The following is a 22,052-nucleotide window of genomic DNA, read 5'->3' as shown; positions in this document are numbered from 1 at the left end:
TGCAAGTAGTGCATACAGTAATTCCCTACTGTAATGCAGTTCGAGTTGTTACTCTGTTTTCTTTATACTGTTTGGTATATAATCTTTTTTGTGCTATCAATTTCTTTTGCTCTCTCAACAAATTATGTTAGGATGTGTTGGTATTATTATCAAATTGTATTTAAAGACCTTAAAAACATTTAGGTGCAGGGGGGAGGGGGTTGACTGTAGTGTGAAGCGGGAGTTCGCTCCAGTTAGCCAGTCCGGACATTTTGCCTCCTGCCTGGAGCAGCTAGGCGAAGGCTAAGCTAGGCTAGCTGAAAACTCCTCCAAGGTTCCGTCATCTGGTCCCCGCTTTTTCTGCTCCGGTGTTCATGTTGTTCTTCGCAACGGCGGGGCATTTCACTTACAAACACGCACACATTCTCTTCGAGCGTCGATTTTTGTAGTCGCATCGCGTTACGATTGCATTTACTTTGAGGCGCAGACTGGTTCCCTGTTAGCCGCTTAGCTAGCAGCAACCGCGCAGCCAAAATGGCGGACAACGAGGATGAGAGCGGGTCTGAGAGAACAATAACAGCCTCGGAAACTCCTCGGTCCCCGGCCCAGACCCACGCCGCGGACTCCACGCAGCCCGAGGATGCGGCCCTGCCGGAGCCCGCCGCCACCGATACCGAGTCGGCCGAGTGTACGCCAGCCGCGATGCCCGGAGGGTGCGGGGAAAGCTCGCCCGCGGTGGGTGGCGAGCAAAGCGACCATCCCGTTGACCAGGGCCAGGCAGCGTGCGCTGTCCCCGCGGTCGGGGAGTCTCAGCTGGTGGACTTTTTACAGACGGAACAAAGCATCCTGGTGGGCGCCGAGTTCTCCAGCTTGGGCGCAGACATGAGTAACACCACCATCATCTACGTGCAACCGGACGGCAGCCTGATGGAAGGCTCCGGGTTGACCCCAGAGGAGCAACAGGCTCTGCTGGAGCAGCTCAGCAAGCAGCAGGTGGTTCAGGTGTCGGACAGTGAGGCTGCCCAACTGCTCCAGCAGAGCCAGACCCTAAAAAGCAGCCCTCTCCACAGTGTGGCTCTCAACCCTAGCCAACTGCAGCAGGTCATCAGCCAGGTGAGCAGCAAAACCCAGCAGCAGGTCCAGACCCCGCAGCAGTCGGCGAAACAGATAACCCAGATCCAGACCCCGCAGCCGCCCGTCAAACCAGTGATTCAGGTCCAGACCTTGCAACAAGCGGTCAAACAGCTAGTTCAGGTCCATACACCACAGAAGGTGGTGCAGCAGGCGGTGAAGCAGCTAGTCCAGGTCCAGACCCCGCAGCAGGTGGTAAAACAACTAGTCCAGGTCCAGAATGCCTCCCAGCACCTGAAGAGTGCTGCACAGCAGGTTGCGTTGCAGGGAAGTCCCAGCAGCACCATCACCGTCCCCTTGACTCAGTCCAAGGTAAGCACACGACACAAACGACCGACCCACCAATCGCTGCAACCCTAATTGATACCTTGACGTTTCAAAACCGCAGCAAACCCCCAGCCTAAGTGCATTTTGGGGAAATCGTCTGTTTTGGTTGTGCTGCTACCGTTTTTCCATTATTATAGAAGGTCATCCGGAGTTCACCCAGTAAATGAAAGACATCAGTACAGTACAAAATAACTGAAACTGTGTCTAGTTAGCTAGTACACGTCACATTAGGCATGCGTAATTTAGCAACTACCCTGACAAAAAAACAAAATACATCTTGATTAAATCTTTTTTTTGTTTTTCTGATTTGATTTAAGTCCCTTGCAAAAGGCCCTGTTCACTTATGTCAAGACAAACGGGCACAACATCCGATCGGCTTTGGGATTCAGTCATCACAAAATGGATTCTGAAACTAGTAATGACACAGAATCTGAATCCTGGTCCCCTTTTCCCTGAAGTGCCTTTTGATAAGTGGAGGTAATTTGATCTAGAAAAGGCTGAATACAAACGTGAGTATTGTCAAACACAAAAAAAGAAAATCTCACATTTTGCAGCCTGGCACCTGGACCCACACCATAAAAAAATTCCCCCCACGAGCCAAGATCACAAATAATTATGATTCATTGACCCCAAAAATTCTTCCTGAGTGTTATTTTCCTTTTATGCCCACAGCCAGAACCAGTCAGGATCCAGATTCAGGCTCCTCCCAAACAGGAAGTGAAGCCCCATCCACCCTCCCAGCTGCACAACAATCAGACTGCCAATCAACCACATGTGACGCTGTCAACCAATGGCAGCACTCAAATCATCCACATCCAGCCAATGGTGTCTCAGCAGGGCCAGCAGTTGTTCCTGCAGCAAAACTTGGGTGATGCCCCCATACAGCTGCTGCTCCAGAGCCCCACCCCCGTGGTGGGATCTTTGCTCCCATTGGTGCACAAACTTCCGGCGACCGCGTCGGTTACTGTGTCGGCCGCCGCGTCCGCCGCCATCGCCTCCCCTGCCAAGATGCCACCCACCCCCACCGTTAAACTGACCAATGTGTCACTGCTCAAGACCCCTACCAACGGCACCGCGCCGCCCCCCACTAAGAGTCCGGTCAAACAAGCTGGCCCCCCCGCAGCGGGCCTAACAGCCGTGGTCGCTCCCCTTGCGGCCAAGGATCGAGATAAGGAGAAAGCGAGGAAACAGAAGAAGAAAGAGAAGAAGGCAGTCAAGGTGCAGACCAGGTCGGGTCGAGTCTCAAGACCGCCCAAGTACAAAGCCAAAGACTACAAGTTCATCAAGACCGAGGACCTGGCCGAGAGCCACCAGTCCGACTCGGACGACTACTCGGACGTGAGCATGGAGGACGAGGACAAAAAGGACGGCGGCCAAGACGGCGACGCCTCGCTGGCCTACAGCCACAAGTCCAGGTCCCACCCTTGCCAAACCTGCAACAAGGCCTACATCGGACCGGGAGGGCTCAACCGCCACTACAAGCTCAACCCCAGCCACGGAGAACCCGAGCCGGCCGGCGAAGCGCTGCCGCCGACCCGCGGCGAAGACGGCCAGCCGCAAACGGTCGACACGGAAATGGCAGACGTGACAACGCCGGACGCCGCCACGGAAGAGGAAGCGGAGGAGAAAACTGCTGCCATGGCAACCGACAAAGTACTCCTACTCAATTGAACTAGTTCGTTTTGTTCCATTAGCGCTACAAGTTAACCAACTGCTTGTTCTGTTACTCTGCCTGCTAATTAGCTTACATGCTAATTAACAGGTGTTTATGCTAACTCGCTGGCATCCTGTTACTGCTACATGCTAACTAGTGATGCTAATTAACTGATTGTTGGGTTACTGCTACATGCTAATTCCATTACCTGTTCATGCTAATCAGATGTTGGTTCGGTTCCCTCTCTTTGCAAATTAGCCGACTGCCTCGTTGGCTCAGCAGTCGGGCCTGGTGGTATCTGCTGAAGGATTCCGGGGCGTCCACCACAGAGGTCCGGGCAGGCCCCGCGGTCGAGGAAGAGGGAGAGGGAGGGGGCGTGGCCGTGGTCGTGGTCGGTCCCTGGGGGCGCCACCCAAGGTAAGGTTACTTTGAAACTTCAACACTTTGAAATAAAAACCCAAGTGACTTACAAGTTCTTTGTGTGCTGAAGTTCGTTCAGGTTTCGGGAAGCTTCATGGGCCGGCGGGGACGCCGCGGACGGCCCCCCAAGATGGACGACAGCATGGCGAGCGGCGAGCCGCAGGTGGAGAGGAGACGGGAGCGACTGCAGGAGGTTTGTTGGCTTGTTTGCAAGCATCTTGCGTGCGTTTCCATGACAACCGCATTGTCTTCCGCCTGCAGCTGGTGGATCAGTGTGAGGACGAGGAGCTGATGGACATCGTTCTTCCTCGTCTCACTAAAGTCTTAAGTGTGTGGGAGATGCTGCTGGCCAAGGTACGAACACAAACGCACTCCAGTCCAACGCGCTGGCATTTCTTGACTTCCAATTGACCTCCACGGCAGTGAATGAGTTAAATGGGTCACCGCTCTATTTTTTCACACAAGTGGCAGCATATCTTAAGTTCCCTTGTAATAAAAAATACAACCAAAGAAAGTGAAGACTTGTCAAGTCTTGTAGATCAAGTACAGTCCAGCTGAAACTTGTCAAAGTTTTAGCCGAGCAAGTCCTCAAATTTGGTGTTTTGTCGGGTTGAGTCTAAAGAAGGCAAAAACGCAATCTGTGTTCCAGGTGGAGCGGACCGGACCGCCTCGGACTCACTTTCCGGATGTTTACCGCGAGTTCGAATCACTGCAGGCGCACGTGAGACAAGCCGCACAGGATTACATCGTAGCGCCACTAGGGGGCGCCGCCGCACCCCTGGAGATCAGGAACATCGAGGTGAGGAAGAGCTGAAAAAGTTTGATGCAGCAACATGGAACGTGGAAAACGGATATCATCAGGAGACTCAGGGTGGGGGTGAACTATACCTAAAGATTTAGAAATTTGGTAGACATGAGCAGAACCACCAAAAGATTTCAAGAAGACAAAAGACACAGCAAGTCTGCCATTTTGGTTTATAGCAGCCATTTTAGGGTCTGCTTGCTCATTTCACAGGCTACTTGGAATGTTTTCAAGATGTAGATCAGAAACCACTTCAACTTACGAACATGAAATTTGGCAGCGATGGCGAAAAGGCTCTTTTCAACACATTTGTAAACAATGACGAAACTTAGCTATATTCTCATGCTAATTGCTGCGAAATATACTTTCATTGCTGATGAGCGTTTGGTAGAAAGTCCATGTTTTGATAGCAATAGAACACAATATTCTGTGGGCCTTGCAAAATCAGTCCAAATCCAGTCAAACAGCCGGGAGCGAAGGGGGTTGCTTCAGTCAAAATGGCGGCCAGTCAATGAGTTAATTCCCTCAAATCCCAGAAAAATCAGTTAGACTGAAAAATGCAGTCGCCAAGTCCATCGTGAGTAAACCCACAAAAAAGAAAATTTTGGACGTGATTTGTGATGCAGCTGATACTTGCTCAGGTGGCGCGGTCGCTGGGCATCCTCGACGAGGTCAACCGGATGAAAGTCCTCCCCGGTGCATCTTCGGTGTCCAGTGTGAGCAACAAAAGTAGCCGTTACATGGAGGTACGTTCCCCAGCTGCCTTTTACCCGATCTCCGCTTGACCCCGCTCAGCCCCCAAACTAAATTTTTGCCCCTCCCCCCCAGAACTCCAAGATGCTGCCACCGTCCAAGCGCTTCAAGATGGAGAACAGCGTTCCTCCGCAGCACAACGGCATCGAGAGAGCGGGTACGTTGATAGGAGCGGGTGGCGGAACCTTGGCCGAATTCAAATGTTGACCTCTGACCTTGTAACACATTAGTTGTGACCTCCGCCACCCCCGTGGTGACCTCGGTGACCCCCGTAGTGACCTCGGTGACCCCCGTGGTGACCTCGGTGACCCCCGTGGTGACCTCTGTGACCCCCGTGGTGACCTCGGTGACCCCCGTGGTGACCTCGGTGACCCCCGTGGTGACCTCGGTGGCTCCCGTGACGCCAACGTCAACGGCCTGCGCCGCCTCCTCTACGGCAACGCCGCTGATTCCCAGTGAAGCCAAACCGTGAGTGAAGCTCCCAGAGTAACACGTCAAAATGTTTCAAACATCGTTAGAGCTGCAAATATTGAAGCAGACAAGTTTGTTTTATAACGTTCTCAGTTGTCTTTAATAAAAGTTTTGACATTCTTGTGTCACAATCCACAAAGGGTAAATATGGAGAGCGCACGTCACATCCACTTGCCTCACTGCTAAAAATCACTGGGGGGGGGGGTTGCTTCTATGACATACAGGCATGTGATTTTTCCGCTAATTCGCGGAATTCCGCTTTTTTTATCTCCCCCCCCAAAAAAAAATCCGATTTCGTCTCTCTACAGCATTCCGTTTTAGTGTTTCCGCAACTGAAATGAAACCGATCTTGCGATTGGCGGAAGTCTCCGTGTTGACCAATAAGAGCGCTTGTTATAAAGGCACAGGAGTATGCCATTGTTCATTTCTCAGACGTTTTTGCCGGGTGTTTAAAGAAATGTCCGTGATCGAACGCAAAGATGCTCCGCGAGTTAAGGAAATTGACAAGATCGTAAAAAACAAGTTTCGATGTGACTGGTTAGAGAAGGATATATCTACAAATGTTGGAAAGAAGACTGTGACGAATTTGTTCAGTGACTTTATTCGGAAGATCGATCGTGCCGGGAAAGCGCTTTGCATTTGGTGCCGTGATACCGTTGACGATGGTGCGAGAGGTTTCAAAGCTCTTGAAAGTCACGCAAAGAGCAAAAAACACGTGAAAGAACTCCAGTCAAGAACAACAAATTATTCCATCGCTGGAAGTTTCGGTGCCCGAACGAAAACTCCAAAACTTTACGGCCTCCAGACCTTATTGACATCACAATCGGAAGCGGTAATAGAGAGACGTGAACCTGCGCCAGTTGCTGACAGAGTCGTGAATTTTGAGGTCGGTGGTAAACGTTTCAAATTAATCGAAATCAAATTTTCGAAAATATTATAACGTAATAAAAATGGTCATAAATATTTAACATGGTTAATCATTGACACAAACTCAAATGAATGCTGCATGTTTGCACTTTTCAGGTTTCAATATGTTGACTGTCTTGATGTATGCAGTTACAGAGATGATCTTAGTCAATCCGAATGCATGATTGTGTTTTTACCAGAGCTTGCTGCATGAGGTATTTTATGTTTTTGTTATGCATTATGTATTAAATTAAGAATGATTGATTAAATGATTTATTGCATGGTAAATATATATGATGATATTCTCAGTGATAGTTTTTAAAAGCAAAGGCAGTCCAATGTTTTTGAATGTGACTGATTTTGAGTTGACTAAAACTTCAATTTTATATGGGATAGTTCAATATACATTGGAAATTTATGCTGTTGTTTTGTCTATTTCTTTGTCATCTGAGTGCATTGAAAGTACTCAAAAACACGGAAAACCCATGAGCTCTGGACCTAGCTGAGTGCCCGCGGCCCCCAGACCCCCGGCTAAATTTTCAGATAATTTCACTTTGGTCAAATCACATGCCTGGACATACCATTGCCAGTATGCCGTTTTGTTACCGTGACAACCGGGCGCGCAGTAATGATGTGAAGATGACTCATTTTTGACAACTAGGCATGTAGTGACTCGTAAAAAATGTAGTGATGTTTTTTTTCTTCAACTGACTCGTACCAAATGTAGCCACTCCGCATCCAACGCTAGGGTCGGGTATCGATTCTAATTTCCGCAACCGATTCTAATTTCAATTCGCAAGAGTTCACTTCGATTCAATTTTGATTATTCCTGATTAAATTCGCTTTAATTCATTCGATAGTGATTAATTATGGAACATCGATTCCTTTTAAAAATCAAGGGAATGATTAAACTCCACAAATTCCAAGTCGCAAAAAAAAAAGTTTTTGGTGGTTTCTGAAAGCTTGGAACAAATTAATGACAAATGTCAAAAGTACTCATCTGGATATTTGCTCCTCCAGCTCCACTGGCCCCGCCCAGGCTCCTCCAGCCGCCACCCCCATGGAAGTCACCACAGCTGAGCAGCAGGCGACGGAGGCCGCCCCGCCCCCGCCGCCAACGCCAACGGAGGGTCCGGCCCCAAGTGAGCGGGCCCAGGAAGCCGAGAATCTGCTGGAGCCGGAGAAGCTTCCCGAGACGTGTCTGGTGCAGGAGGGCCAGGAAATCTACATCGAGACGGACGGCCTGAGCGACGCCGACGGCATCGTCATCGTCAACGGGCCCGATGGGACCACCATGCACATCCAGACTCCGGACGGCGTCCCCCTGGAGGCGGTGCAAGCCCTGCTGGGCATCGAGGCGGCCAACCCGAGCAAAGCCAGCTGAACGGACGATCGTTGACTTGATGGAGTTGTTTGGATTGCTTTGTTCCGGGACGTTCTGTAACAAAGTCGGCGTGTAGAACTTTTGGACAAAAACAAAACAAGGCGACCGGCCAATCGCAGACTTTATTTCAGAACAAAGTCTGCGATTGGCTGTTTTGCTGGCTTTGTTCCAATGATGGACTTTATTACGGAACCTTGCGGGAAAAAGCAAGGTGGACGGCCGTTCACGGGCTCAGTCATGGAAGTAAAGCATCTGATTGGCCGTTGATGGACTTTGTCACGTCAAGAACAAAGTCTGCCATTGGCCGTTTCTGCTTGTTTTGTTCCAGAAGGTTCTGGTCCACGTATGGAAGGTTCTGGACAAAACGCAGAGTTTGTATCAAACGTCTGCGATGGCTTTGTCGCACCCTTGGACTTTGTTGCGGAACCTTCTGGAACAAAACAAGCCGGACGGCCAAACGTGGACTTCGCGGAACCTTCTTAGTGGCCGATTGCAGACTTTCTTCTGGAACTTTGTGGAGGAAAGCAGCTGATCGGCCAATCGCAGACTTGCTTCTGTAAGCAAGTCTGCGATTGGCCGATCAGTTTGCTTCGTCTCGGAAGGTTCCGTAATAAAGCCGGCAAATGCGCCAAAGGCGGACTTTGGAAGGGAAACTTGTGGAACGCTCCTTTAAGTTCCTATTTATTTCTCACGTTCCGATCTTCTCCATGTCGCCGCCATCCGAACGTTCTTGTGAGCACGCCGGAGCGATCGATCGATTGATATTTTTTTTTAGAGGTCGTTGTAAATGTTTTTTCATATTTGCCTTGTCAATATGTAGATAAATGTGAGAAAAGAAGTTGCACTATTTTTACGACTTTTTGGGATAACGCTCGCGGTTGCCCGCCGCTCGTTGCTCTCGTTTCCTGTTTTCACAATAAAAGCCGTTGTCAACCAGGAAGGTGTCGCTGGCCCGTCTCCAGCAGGACCGCCTCCAGGGCCAGGCGGGCGCGCGCCGGCACCAGCGGCTGGTGGAGCCAGCACGAAAGGTAGACCAGGCTGAGGTCCGAGTTGGCGCTGTGAGCCACTTCCTGGAGGAGGACGCGCTTGAGACGCAGCTCCGACGTGAACGACTGCAGCAGGATGCCGCACGACCACGCTGGCGGAAAAAACAGACACAATTCAACTTTAGAGCCCCTTTCGCGCCACTTTTCTGCAATCTCGAGCTGCCTCCAACCCCCTTCCACACCACATTTAACTTTCATTTACATTTGATTTTTTTAGTCAAAATCGTTTTCCTCTTTAGACCATTAAAGTTGTAACTCACTATTTTCCAGGAAGTCATGTTGACCTACTAAAAGTAGAATTTGTGATTGCATCTCTTCTCACATATCTTAACATATCCATTACCGACCAAAATAACACATAGAAGCCATTTGCAGAGAAACTTTAATAGCACCTTTCACACAGACCACACAACCTTTCCAAAACCTGTCTTTCTCGAGCCCCTTTCTCACTGCCTTTCACAAAAGTTACTGTTCTAACCCCTTTAACATGGTCTTCAACAAGATACCACCTTTGCAGTATTTTACACCACACTTATCTTTCCATATCCAATTTCATACCACTTTGTTACCACTTTACCGTATAGAAAAAACACAAATACTAAAATAAAAAAATGGGGGGGGGGGGTGAACCCAAGACAATGCACCACAAATGACAAATTCTTACAAATCCTCACTCCACTTTTCTTAAACGTTCTTTCTGTGCCCCTTTCACACCAACATGTGCCTTTCTACAAACATGATCACAATGCTCCAAAAAGATGGACTTTTCTAACCCTAAATCTGCAATATGTACATCAAGTGTCACCTTTCTGCAATATTGACTTTTTCGTAGCCCCTTTCATACTGTCTTTCCAGAACATTTCTCTTTCTGTATGCCCTTTCAAAATCAATCTTTCAGCATGTAGCTTTCCATTAAGTGTTGACTTTCTACAGGCCCTTTCACGCCGCCGTTACCTTTTCGGTAGCCCTGATCTCACGGCCTCCCTTCACGTCCCCTTTCGCACTGCCATTTTGCAACTCTTCTCTTTCACCCTGTCCATCAAAATAACCTCACTGGTCTGTTTATGCACGTCAGATTTTGCAGAAAAGGGGCTTGTTAAATTGCCCTTAAGAGAAACCTCACCAAAGTCTTTGGCGTTCCAGCTGTGGAAGAGCGGAACCTTTCTGCCTTGGGGGCCAAACTGAAATTCCTCCAGATTCACGAGGCCTCGCTGGGACGCCATCAGCCGCTCCATCTTCGCCACAATGGCCGCCTGACAGGAAGTTACGCATTAGCTTGACGCGGCGCCGACAAACGCTCGTAAACTTCCAACGTAAATTTCCAACGTAAATTTCCAACATTTTGGTCACCATTTTATTGACGACGCCCTCCAGCTTCTCACATTCCTCCTGAAGCGTCAAATTCCCCGGCACCAGATCCCTCGACGACCCTTCCGTCTCGCCGCTGCAGAGGAAGTAGAGAGAGGCGCTAACGTTAGCACGCAAGCCTGTTGAGTATAATAGTACAATACACTAAAACCATGTTGAGTTGACGTGAGATTCGGAGCTTCATTTAGACAAAGATAGTGCCTTGCCACCATCCAGTGGCATCTTGGGTGCAAGGAATGATGTTGACGGCGTTGAAGCGCTCGACCAAAAGTCGTGCTTTCTTGCCATTTGCTGTCAACATGAGCTCTTTTAGACAAATGCAGTGCTATGCTTCCATCTGGCGGCATCGAAAACTATGTTGGAATGAGTTGAGGCGCTTCATCTGGACAAAAGTAGTGCTTTGTCTGCAAAATATTTCTCTATGTGCGCAGTGAATCGACATGACGACTAATAATAGTATAAAACGGTGACCTGCTTCTCCTGGCGTTGACGATGTTTCCCGCGATGGTGAAGCCTTCGTCGTTGAACTTCTCCCAGCGCAGCATCAAGTTGTGCCAGTCAGCTGCGTTGTCTTTTAGTTTGCGTCCACTTCCTGTGACGGCCGAGCACTTCCTGTTCACGTTGGTGACGTCGCCTGGTTAGGGTACAGAAGCACAAAGTCATTTGACTGGCACAGATGTTAATGTTCCGTAATATTGCAATAGCACTTTTCACACAACATTGATTCAAGTTTGTGTAGCCCATTTTAAACACTGCTTAAAATGCAATCATCCAATTCAAATGAGGGACACAAAATCAATGATACGAAAGGACAAATATTTAACTAAAACAATCACCAAGCCTTCTACGTCACACTCGGGAGTTATATTGTGATGTCACCTTACAAAAACACTGCTATTACTACACTACTGGCAAGGCATTTTATTTTACTTACCTTCCATGTGTTTGAAATTTCTCCGCACGTCGACTTCCTGGATTTTTCTTCGTTGTGGGTGTCCAATGCGTAGTTATCGCCCCCTACTGGCGCTTAAACCTCATGAATCAACGTTATGTGGTTCGTAAAATTCATTAGATTATTTTTTATAGGCCACAGGGCAACTTTTACATAAAATACAACTGAATTAACCAGATATATATCTTAAAATAATGGCCCATGTCTTATTTGGACCTTTAACATCTAAAGATGTCGGCCACCTTTTCTAAAATGTGCTACATCGATTAAACAGATTATTCAATTCCACCCCAGAAATGAGATTATTAATACGACATAATCAGTATCTACTTGGTCCAGTTTTTCACGTTTTCCTAAAAAACTGACTTAGGCCATTATTTTTAGGATGATTACTTTCTAAACAATGAAATAAAGTGCTCCATTTTGGGGGCATCGTTTAATCGGCACAGTTCAGTTTCAGTTATTTCTGGAATGTTTTTAGTTTTAAGTAGTCGCGCAGGATCTTCATTATAAACACCCAATCCGTTCGATCGTTTTAACGAAATGTTTTAAATGCTGTATCTGTAGTCTTTTTGGGGAGGTCTTCTTTGCCACTTTGTGGCATTACAGCGCCGCAAATAGGTCGGATGTATGCACTACAACATTGTGGTTCATTACTCATTCACCATTGAGCATCTTTGACGGAACCCAAATCCATGTGACTCGAGTGGAGAATGGGTTTTCTGAGTACCAAAATACTTCCTTTTGGACATTTCTGGTGCTTTGAATTGACTTTAGTCAATGCAGTTAAAATAATTTGTTTTTATTCATGGAACTGTTTGATACATGGCATCAACCTTTCATTTTAGATTCTTCTAAAATGTCACAAACTTGCATACTTTTATTTTCAAACATTATTTACAAGTTAAACATAAAAGGTATATAAAAAAAAAGAACAAAAAACCCCCCCACTAAAGGTCCCTTGGTCCGACAATGGGCGGAGGTTGCGAGTGTCACTCGGAGGCTGCATCGTCATCTTTAGGTTTCTTCTTTTTCTTCTTCTTTTTGCCACTTTCAAGCTGCGCACACAAACAACATTTATGAGCGTCACAAACAACGTGATGCAAATATTGAGAAAAAATAAAGTTGAATATTAACAAAATAAGCCAAAACTAGCGCCGCTGTTCCAACACAAACCTCTGCATTTTTTGGTGCGAACTAACCTCTACTTGTGGCTCGGCCGCCGTCGCATTCTCCGTTTCGCCGTCGTCAATCTTGGCGCGCTTCTCTTTTTTCTTCTTTTTCTTCTCTTTGGGCGTCTCCTCAGTGGCCGACGCGGCTTCCACTTCGCTGTCCGCCTCCTCCCTCTTCCTCTGTACAAAGCGGAAATAGGAGAAAGGTGAGCGCCCCCTGCAGGCTGGGAGGCAAACAGACGAGCTGCCGATTTTTGTTTTACCTTGACCGTCGCGGCGGGCGTTTCCGACTTCATGGTGGCGGGGGTGGCACTGTGGCGTTAAAAATAGGCAAAGGTTTTGCTTGAAGATGAATACAGACGTGGCTGGGAATACCCCCCCTCCCTTAAAATTGACATTTGATATGAATTTTTTTCCCCAGATACAATAACCAAACTCCACCCACAATAATAATAAAAATAAAACACAGAAATCCCCAAAGAGCATTTTCCCTTCAAATTGCACACGGTGCATCAAAAGTGTACTCCGAGCAGCCATCACCGAGCAGAGCGAAGAAGCCGCCTGGAGAGTCGCTGTAGCAGAGTGACTCCCCGAAAGAGGACGGCACACCTCAGCCAGGGATAACCCTCTGCGACAACATGTACGCCACAGGGCACGCACGCACCTGTAGTCCACGTAGCCCGTCCTCCATGCTTCAGGCGTGCTTCCGTTGGGTTTCCCGTGCTTGTCCAGAAGTCCTTTCTGGATCATCATCTTCTTCTGACTCGCCTGATGAAATAAAATTAAAATGAAATAAATGACGTCCTGTTGATCAGGAAGCAATTGAATGTCTCGGCGCTTCCTGACGCCCGATTGGCTGGAGGTTGCGCGTTTGGGTACCTTGGGCCCGAGCCCCCACTTGCGCGGGTAGGTGTCTCGCTCCATGATGACGCGCTTGATCTTGGCCACTATGCCGTGATCGCACGTGGAGATGACCGCCGTCGTCATCAGGGCCACAGCTGGCGCGTGCAAAAACAGCGATGAGAAGCCGTTAACACCTTTTTTGTTTTTTTTGATCCCTCCCTCCCCTTCCCACGGACGCAGACCAACGAGCGCCATCAGACAAGGGTGATAGATGTCAGGTCAGCACAGCCCGAAGGCTCCTGGATCTACGCGTGTCATCACGTGGCCTCGTCCGTCGAATGTGCAACGCGACCACGCCCCCCCCGCTCACCCGTGCAGACCGCCTCCCCCTTGGTGGTGATGACCACGATGTCCTGGTTGACTTCGATGCCGTCCTCGTAGCGGAGGACGCCCGGCAGCATGATCTTGGCGCCGTAGCAGATGGCGTTGACCTGAAGGCGAGCGCGAAGCGGGTCAAAAACGAACGCCAGCGGACGACGCCGCGGGGACGAGCGAGGGCGGGAGACTCACGGCGCTGTCCTTCATCACCAGGCGCTTGTAAGACACCAGAAGCTTCTCCAGCGGGAAGATGACTCGCCGCAGGTACGACTCGTCTTTGTTGTGGTCAAACTGCCACTGCGCGTCCAGGACGTCGTGCATGGTCACCAGGTTGTCCTAAGACGCAAAAGGTCAAACATTCATAAAGGAAAAGAATAACAAACATTCTGTCATTTACATATGCAAAAACTAAAAAGGCAACATTTTTCTTCCAAAATAAAAATGGGTTGAAAAAGAAAAACTTTTGAAAAGAGACTCAGTTAAAAACGTAGTTTGGGAAAAAACTTATTGCAAAAGACCTTCCTAATTAATTGTACACCAAGATGACGTTTTGTCAAACCAACATTAATTGCAAATGCAATTAATTGTTCAGCCCTCCGTCAAAATCACGTTGGTAAAAATTTGCAGTTTGAAACGCTGACTTCCAAAATAAATAAATAAATGCAGCACTTTCACATCACAAATGTTTTTGACTAAAAACATTGCCCCTAAAAATATGACAATTGTTTTCAAAATAAATAAAAAAACAACCTTTTACCCGTCAAAAATGCAAAATGGTTGCTCCTCCACAAAATATAGAAATGTGTTTTTCAAAAAAAAAAAAAAAAAACCCGAAGGCAGTCATTGTCAGTGTGGCATTCGAGCTCCCTCTGGTGCTTCGTAGCATCAAGCTAAATGTTCAAATTGTGCACAATGTTACTATATATATATATATATATTTTTTTTTAATTATTTTTTTTTTTTATCTAGTTTAGTAGAGTAAAACTTAAGTATTTTAGAACAATTTCTTTTCATACATGAAAGTTTCCCCTCGATTGCGACATTCGAACCCGGTGCAACAAAAGCGCTGATGTCAGCAGTGAGACTTTACGAATAAAATCTCAGCTGCACTTGCTGTTCCAAAGTTTAATTGACGGTCCGACACCAGCAGTCGAACCGAACTCAACACTTTGGTGTGACGGCATCTCGCCATGACACAGATTATCATGATCGCCCTTTTGGGAGGGGGAAAAAACGCTCCCGGCTTCCTTGACTAAAGTTTCTATCGCTGTTGAAATAAATAAATCAAATACAGGAAGTGACATCACGTGACAGGAAGTGGAGCCCACCGTCTCTCCCATGACTCCGGAGCGGACCCTGCGGAGCTCCTGCATCTGACCCCCGACCCCCAGCAGCAAGCCCAGGTGGACACACAACGTCCTGATGTACGTTCCCGCCTCGCAGCTCACCCAGAAGATTCCTGAAAGACGCCAACGTCAAATCCCGCCTCACGCCAACGATACGGCCGCCACCATCGCCTTACAGTAGCAGATAGAGAGAGTTTGGTCATCTTTTTACCCTGTACTGTGATTGGTCAACTGCTGGTCACATGACATGGACGCCATCTTGTTACCCTGCCGAAACCGGACGGCCAAACTCTCTCTATCAACGGCTCTGGTCTTACCGAGCCTCCTGTCGGCGTCGTACTCCACCAGTTTGCTCTCGTAGACTGTACGCACTCGCAGCTGCCGCTTGACGGCGGCGATGAGCGGCGGTCGCTGGAACAGGGCGCCCGTCAAAGTCTCCATGGCCTGAAAAGGTTTTTTTTTAATATATATAATTAAATCTACTTTTTCTAGAAGACATGATTTCAAGAAAAAAGATTGAAGTTGGATTAGCGGGGAAGGAAAACAAATCAAATTTTAAAATCACGTAAATCTAATCGAGCCACACAACGACTTTGTAGAGCGCCACCTGCTGGACGTTTAGAAGCACAGCGCTACTTACTCTGGCCAGCGCATGTTCACTTTCGATGGCGTTGTGTAGCCGAACGATCCCCACATACTCTTTCCCTGCAACACACAGCAGAGCAGAGTGGGCGTGGCTGCTTTGTTCTTTGTTTTGGAGGCGGCTCGGCTCGGCCCGACCCACTTGGATCGAACTTCCGCTTCTCGCCAATGCAAAAAGAAAAAGAAAAGTGAAGGCGTACCTGCGCTCTGCTGGGACTTGACCAATCGCGTGGCTCGGTCCACGCACACGATGAGGCAGCCGGTGACTTTGGGGTCCAGTGTGCCGCTGTGGCCCGTCTTCTCCGAGCGCAGGATCCGCCGGATCCACGCCACCACCTCGTGAGACGACGGATTGGCCGGCTTGTCCAGGTTGATGAAGCCCGATCTGCAATTGCACAAAATGTCCGCCATATGACAACATTCCAACGAGGCACTGGCTAATTAGCGGTTTAGAAAAGTCAAGCTTCCAATAACTGGACAGGGACATATGATGGATAAGCGGCCATCTTGGGCTGCCACTCGCCAAGCTAACCCAAGCTAAATACATTGATTTAGGATGCAGAACAATATTAGGGCGGGGTATCGATTTGAACTCACAAGAGGTCAGTTCGATTCGATTAATTAAATTATGCAGTAAAAAGTAATTAAGCGATTAGAAAAAGAATGAGTGAAAAAATGTTGAAGACTTCCTCTCATAACATTAAATACCAAAATAATTGACATAACCGGTTGCTCCTGCAAAAATAATGATTTTTTTTATATTCTTTAAAAAAGATTACAAAAGAAAACAAACTTTAAAATTAAAAATTACAGGCGCCAAGCGATAATTTTTTATCGTTTAATCTCATGACTTTAATTAATCCCAAATTTTATATACGTTCTAAACGTACAAAAAAATAATCTAGGTTTTCATACTCATTAACAAAAGTGAAAACAAATGTGAATGAGTTAATTGAACAGCCCGAACCAATACTCTGGCTGATATTGGACCGAACTCAATATTGGCTGGGACAACCCTTACGATCCCTACCGTGAAAAGTATTGTCAACGTATATACTGCTACCCACTGGTCAATTGTTGGAAGTGCAACGCAACCCCCCCCCCCCCCCCCCAGCATCAGTTGTCTTTTTATTACTTCAAATGAACAACAAGAGGTGACATTATGTGATGATGTCATCATCTCATCTTACTTGATGTAGTCCTGGATGTTCCTCTTGAGCGGGTTGCTCCCGCTGGAGATCGGCGTGTAGTGGGCCGTGCGCACGTTCAGCTTGTCAAAGTTCTACAGGAAACAAACGTTGTTACTTCTCGGACGCGCCCGTCGCGGCGACCGATCAAATGCCAGCGGTGCGATCAGATCGTAAGTCATCTTTGAGGCCACCCGCCCGGCCCTCGACGCCGCGCCGTCCCTAGCCGTGGCTCCGACAGAACGCCGAATCGCACTTCGGGAGGCGACGGCGAGGCCCCGCCCCCAGAACGAAGGCGGGGCGACGGGCCGGGATGGGTCGCCGCTCGGCGAATGGATAAACAGATTCATCATGTCGCAGCGGCGGCAAGGCAGGAACGAGACGGACGTGCGGTCACCTTGAGGAGGAGGGGCCACTGGGACGTGTCCAATGTGGGCACGATGGTTTCGGGCTTGATGAGAAAGTCGCCGCTCTGCTGGATTTCCTGGTGGAAGACATGTTTTGTCTTTTAGACATAATTGCTCGTTTTCCGTGTCTCCTGCCTCCAATCCAGGTGCTTCAAATTATTCGCTCAAAATTACGTTTAGCAAGAGCCTCTCAGCTGTGTTCGAGGAGGGAGACATCAAAAACACGCAGGACTGCGGCTCTCGGACCCAACTTGCCTACTCCTGAGCCAAATATTTTAATAAAAGGTAATTGTGGAGCTATAATTTTAGGTTGCCATACAGTGATATTGTTACTTCGTTAGCGCACTGTCAACCTAATACCGGCCCGTGCTTAAATGGTAATCACCCGTCCTGATCTAATTCAATGGTTTAGTTTTATCCACTTAAATTGACCAATCATCAAATATATTAAATTAATTGAAAATCGAATTAAAAATGATTACGTGTCAACTAATTAAAAAGGTATAAAGCAAAATAATAACTCTTTAGCTATATTAATTACAGGCAAAATATGTGACGCTTTACAACACTTCACCCTTAAGTATTTAATGTTACGACGAATAAAAGGCTTAAAAAATAATGACTTGGGTGGTTTCTATGTCATTATCGTCATTGTATGTTAAAAAAAACAACCGGCCCGATTTTTGTGGATTTTAAAAGAGCCAACGTCGGCCAATGGATCTGTTGGAACCTGTCCTTGATTACAGATGCCTTGACTTGAAAATGAATGACATTTGAGTTCCATTTTAAGTCCCTGCTTCCCTGAAAAACACAAGAGACAAACGTGCTGATTTTGACACTCACCCCAACATCGGCAGCCATTTTCTTGGCCTTTTTCTTCTTCTTTGCCGAAGCTGCAAACAAAAGCAAAGCGCAAATGAAAACGAGGCCGACGCCAGAAAAACACAACCAGGCGTCGCAGTGTGCGATACGCGGACTTCCTTTAGTGCCGCGCAAAAGAATCACCGCCATGATAATCTTCAATTGTGTGTTTTTTTTAATCCAGACCACGCAAGAATAGATTTGAACCTGAATGCACATTTGCAAAATTGGGTGAGATTTGATGCATGTCTCTTAAAGCCGATTTGATTATGAACCGAGATTCAGATTTTTTTTGTCACCTTAATGGCTGACAAGCGGTTGCTTGCCGACTCGCTGCACAAAATAACCTATTGCGCAAGTTTTGAAAACACAAGAGACTGCATAGCTTCTGGATTTTGTGCCTGGTCTTGTCAAGCACGGTGAATTTTGTGTTTCACTTGCGCCACTTCCCAGATGACGTCCTCTTGAATGAACTTTCGCACTATTCTAGTAAATATTGTTCAGTATCACAATATAAACTGTGTAAATTGTTGCCCATTCAGCATCCATTGCAGCCTGATCCTCCTGGAAGGGAGATGACCACATTCGCGGTCCCTTCTCAAGGCTTCTCATTTTCCCGATGGGGGTTTCGAGTTTTTCCTTGCCCCCTTGTGGTTCGATGAGGGGATGTCGTTGATTGGTCAACTGTGGGCACTTGAAGCTCTTTGTGATAAACTTGACGAGGTGTTTCTCCTAATCTTGAGTGTTTTGCATTACATTCCACCAGAATAGTTGGCAAAAAACGACACATTTGAGCATGTTAAATCTTAGCAAGGTGAAAAAATATCAATTGCCTAATAATTGAGAGAAAAGGCAATCTGGATTAAAATTTCGGTGATTAATACATGCATTATGCGTCATATGATGACTTGAAAATTGGCGAGTTTGTCGAATGGATGAGCCCACGTGGTCACTTGCGCAACACGTGCCAGCTAGCATAGAGGCTAACGGAAACCGCACGAGGACCGCCTAAAGGCCGGTGAGCAAAATGCGTCAAATTGGAACTCAAACCTCCAAATGGAGACGATAAAGAAAAACGTGGTTGCAAAAGCAGATGGCGACCAAGTGTTAATCGCAACGAAAGAGCCGTTTCACGAGGTCCTGCCCGTAGTTCACGGCTCACACGTGGCTTGGCCATGGTACAATGAACGGCTACCACTTCACTTGACTTTAACAATATTCAAATGATTACAATTACATTTGTGATCTTATTTACAAATAAGATGTCAATGAAGAAAGGTCATTTTGGGTGATAAAGAGAGTAATTTGGACAGCTCATTTGCCATAGTTTACGTCACCGCGAGTTGTTTTTGTCACCTTCTTCTTACAAAAGTGAATTTTTATATAAAACAATCAATTATATTGCTTTTGAACAGCCACACACACAAAGATGAAATCGGTCGCAGGAGCGCTTCGACCTCGCTTACCTTCTGCGTCCGCCATCTTGATCTAACTGGTTACTGTTTGCCTCTTGCTCCGCCTCTTCTTCTACCACATCTTCCGATTCTTCTTTTTCTTCGTTGTGGACTTCTTCATAAAGTCGACTTGCTGCCATCTGTGGACATACTGCGCTACTACAGCACAGACTTAAAAACACAAATATTTAGCTCAAAGTCTGTAAACAAACTACGAAAACAACACACCGGAGACAATTTTACTGATAAAATAAAATAAGAGTCAACTAAAAATGTACAAAAAAAGGGTCTTCAATAAAAATTAAGAAACACTGAAAACGTTCAAATGGAAACACAATTTCAGTTTTGAGAGCTTTCTTGTTTTCTAGCACCAAAAATTGAAAAAATATAGTTCTTTCAAAGTCACACAAAAATACGGTCTTTGTCTTTACAAGTTTAAATTTAAGAATATATAAATTTGCAAGAAATATTAAAAGCTGAATTAAATAACATTGCTTTTCAAGTGACGTGTCGTAATTTAACAAAAAACAACAACATATAGCTTCAAGTTACAGAGTGTCGTGCTACATGACTACAGACTGTCTACAGCACCGACTTTTTTTTGCGATATGCCGTTCATTTGACGTACTGAATAAATAAATGAAGTATTATTGAATAAATAAATCGTACTATTTCAAACAGAAAACGTGACGTCACTTCAGATGCACACTCCTATTCTGACACTCACCGTAAAACGAGCCGCCTGGCAATACTTTTACAAAACAATGTCATCAATGCCTTGTACCGGCAGATGGCGCCGTTGGTCCAATTTCCAACAGCTGTTAAAAATCACACGTGCACAGGCACTGCATTATTCATTATATTGTTATGGGATGTCATGCCACTGTGCTTATTTCATGTCCCTGAAACTCCCTTTTAAAGCTATTTAGTAATAATTCATACATATATATTTATAAACATGTGTTGTTACTGTACTCACTACAGTGGCTAATGCAATCAAATACAAGCTTTGACTGACAGGCAAGTCTTCCTTTGACAAGGGATGCACAATTACACGGCATGCTCATACTGAGTGACAACTATTTCAAATATCCTGACATGTAACTCGAATCGGTGCATCACGGGAGTAAAAATGGCAAGTGACCCCCACCCCCTCCCCCACACACATACTCGTCGTCCGTGTGGTTTGTATGAGTGCATGTGGGCGAAAAGCTCACTTACACGCTAGCTATCAGCCTGTCACAATGCATCACGGGAGACGGCGGCGGATAAAAGCCTGCGTGGTCGTGCGGCCTGCAGGTGTGGAGGCGCGGCTCGTGTTTTGACAGACGTCGCCACGAGCTGCGTCCTCAAAGTGACAGCGTTTGGAACACGCACGCGGCCGTCGTGAAATGTGATGACAGCGCCGGCTGCCATGTTGGACCTTGCCTCGAGATCAAGTTTATTTTGACATACTCATCAACAGATGTGGGAGTCAGTCACATTGTGAGCAAGTAGGGGGGGGGGGGGGGGTGCAAGCCAATCAAGTCGAGTCGCCACCACATTTCTAGCAAGTCGAGTCAAGTTCTTACGTCGTTTAAGTCTTAAGTCATAAAATCATAACACAAAAAAATAAGATTTTATCTCTAAAAATTAAACAATGTAAAAGTGTGAAATGAATACACTTATGCTAACATTTGAATAAGTGCTTACCGCTACACACTTGACATTTTCTGTGATGATAAATACTATTTTGGTAGTGAAAGAGAACAATAGAATTCCTGGTCATGCCGACGTGATCATTCTGATGCACTGGGGTTTGGTGGGGGGGTCCGGTGGGGGCATTTGTGCCGGGTGGCGGCACAAAAGGGCAGACTGTGGCGACCCACCAGGATCTCATCAGAACTCCGGACACGCTTCTTAGCCCCAAAAGCTTCTGGGAGAGAAGAGGGGAGGCGGAGAATTCCGAAGCTGACAGAAGGTTCAATAATGAGGTTTTGTCTGGTGGGGTGTGTGCGTGTGCGTGTGTGGAATCAAACAGCAAAACTAATGAGTTTCAAAAAGCACTAATCAATATTTTTAATTTCACTCACAAATTACATTTGGGAAGTCCATTTTATCCTTTGGATGCTTTAGACCCAGAATGCAAAGCAACAAATGAAGTAATGGACTCGAAGTGTTTACATTATAATCCACTTTGAGCGTTTGCACACTACTTTCTTCTTTCAGTCCATTTCAAGATTACAGAAACTTTTTTTCCCACATATGGTGCCTTCCTTGAGGAATCAAGAAAGGCACCATATGTGAAAAAAAAAAGTTGACAAATTGATAAAAGGGACTCACTGGTTAAATGGCCAATTGGTCATATGTGAACCCAAACTGGACTGGACTCAAGTGGATTAGCGTTCACATTGCGTAGTGACAGAAATTCAATTGGATTCTTGTTAAATGATCAAATGTAAATACCAAGTGGATCAAAAGTATGTAACAAAAACTGGACTTGATTTTGATTGCTTCAAAATCACAGATTTACCTGAATTCAACTTTGAATGCCTTTAACTGACCAACGCGTCAGACTCGCTTTGATTTT

General features: G+C 46.5%; 3 protein-coding genes and 1 non-coding gene across 4 annotated transcripts; 1 reads left to right on the top strand and 3 right to left on the bottom strand.

Annotated features, from left to right (window-relative positions):
• The first annotated feature begins 232 nt into the window (after positions 1–232).
• Positions 233–8,767, top strand: znf839 (zinc finger protein 839). Its single transcript, XM_086094182.1, has 10 exons — positions 233–1,422; positions 2,110–3,090; positions 3,350–3,508; positions 3,582–3,704; positions 3,773–3,865; positions 4,161–4,310; positions 4,955–5,059; positions 5,142–5,223; positions 5,297–5,534; positions 7,464–8,767. Exons 1-10 carry the CDS (start codon positions 514–516, stop codon positions 7,825–7,827), a joined length of 3,204 nt encoding a protein of 1,067 aa, XP_085950308.1. The 5' UTR covers positions 233–513; the 3' UTR covers positions 7,828–8,767.
• cinp (cyclin dependent kinase 2 interacting protein) lies at positions 3,315–11,231 on the bottom strand. Its single transcript, XM_086094184.1, has 6 exons — positions 11,176–11,231; positions 10,713–10,875; positions 10,224–10,317; positions 9,997–10,126; positions 3,562–8,965; positions 3,315–3,490 (listed from the first exon to the last, which is right to left on the bottom strand). The coding sequence occupies exons 1-5, from the start codon at positions 11,180–11,182 to the stop codon at positions 8,757–8,759; spliced, it is 603 nt and encodes a 200-aa protein (XP_085950310.1). The 5' UTR covers positions 11,183–11,231; the 3' UTR covers positions 3,315–3,490; positions 3,562–8,756.
• A 748-nt stretch (positions 11,232–11,979) lies between these two features.
• dkc1 (dyskeratosis congenita 1, dyskerin) lies at positions 11,980–20,911 on the bottom strand. Its single transcript, XM_086094183.1, has 15 exons — positions 19,496–20,911; positions 18,012–18,061; positions 17,159–17,245; positions 16,765–16,856; positions 15,775–15,959; positions 15,573–15,637; positions 15,250–15,376; positions 14,915–15,045; positions 13,779–13,922; positions 13,579–13,699; positions 13,245–13,363; positions 13,030–13,133; positions 12,629–12,677; positions 12,396–12,545; positions 11,980–12,251 (listed from the first exon to the last, which is right to left on the bottom strand). The coding sequence occupies exons 1-15, from the start codon at positions 19,509–19,511 to the stop codon at positions 12,186–12,188; spliced, it is 1,506 nt and encodes a 501-aa protein (XP_085950309.1). The 5' UTR covers positions 19,512–20,911; the 3' UTR covers positions 11,980–12,185.
• LOC147162674 (small nucleolar RNA SNORD83) lies at positions 13,458–13,534 on the bottom strand. The gene has a single exon (XR_015097183.1). It is a non-coding gene; the product is annotated as a small nucleolar RNA SNORD83 (small nucleolar RNA).
• Positions 20,912–22,052: the final 1,141 nt, after the last annotated feature.

This window comes from Leptonotus elevatus, chromosome 14 (genome assembly GCF_054856555.1).
Source record: "Leptonotus elevatus isolate MCC_2025b chromosome 14, RoL_Lele_1.0, whole genome shotgun sequence".
Taxonomy (NCBI): Eukaryota; Metazoa; Chordata; class Actinopteri; order Syngnathiformes; family Syngnathidae; genus Leptonotus; species Leptonotus elevatus.
This window is presented reverse-complemented; position numbering and strand designations above follow the sequence as displayed.

Excerpts from the sequence above, each read along its gene's own strand:
- cinp (XM_086094184.1), bottom strand. Across the intron at positions 10,127-10,223 it reads AGGGCGTCGTCAATAAAATG|GCGGCCATTGTGGCGAAGAT; the intron begins GTGACCAAAATG and ends ACTTCCTGTCAG. Across the intron at positions 8,966-9,996 it reads CTGGAACGCCAAAGACTTTG|CGTGGTCGTGCGGCATCCTG; the intron begins GTGAGGTTTCTC and ends TTTTTCCGCCAG.
- znf839 (XM_086094182.1), top strand. The coding sequence starts at position 514 with ATGGCGGACAACGAGGATGAGAGCGGGTCTGAGAGAACAATAACAGCC. Across the intron at positions 3,509-3,581 it reads CCCTGGGGGCGCCACCCAAG|TTCGTTCAGGTTTCGGGAAG; the intron begins GTAAGGTTACTT and ends TGTGTGCTGAAG. Across the intron at positions 3,705-3,772 it reads GACGGGAGCGACTGCAGGAG|CTGGTGGATCAGTGTGAGGA; the intron begins GTTTGTTGGCTT and ends TTCCGCCTGCAG.
- dkc1 (XM_086094183.1), bottom strand. Across the intron at positions 17,246-18,011 it reads AAATGGCTGCCGATGTTGGG|GAAATCCAGCAGAGCGGCGA; the intron begins GTGAGTGTCAAA and ends GTCTTCCACCAG. Across the intron at positions 15,960-16,764 it reads AACATCCAGGACTACATCAA|ATCGGGCTTCATCAACCTGG; the intron begins GTAAGATGAGAT and ends GTGCAATTGCAG.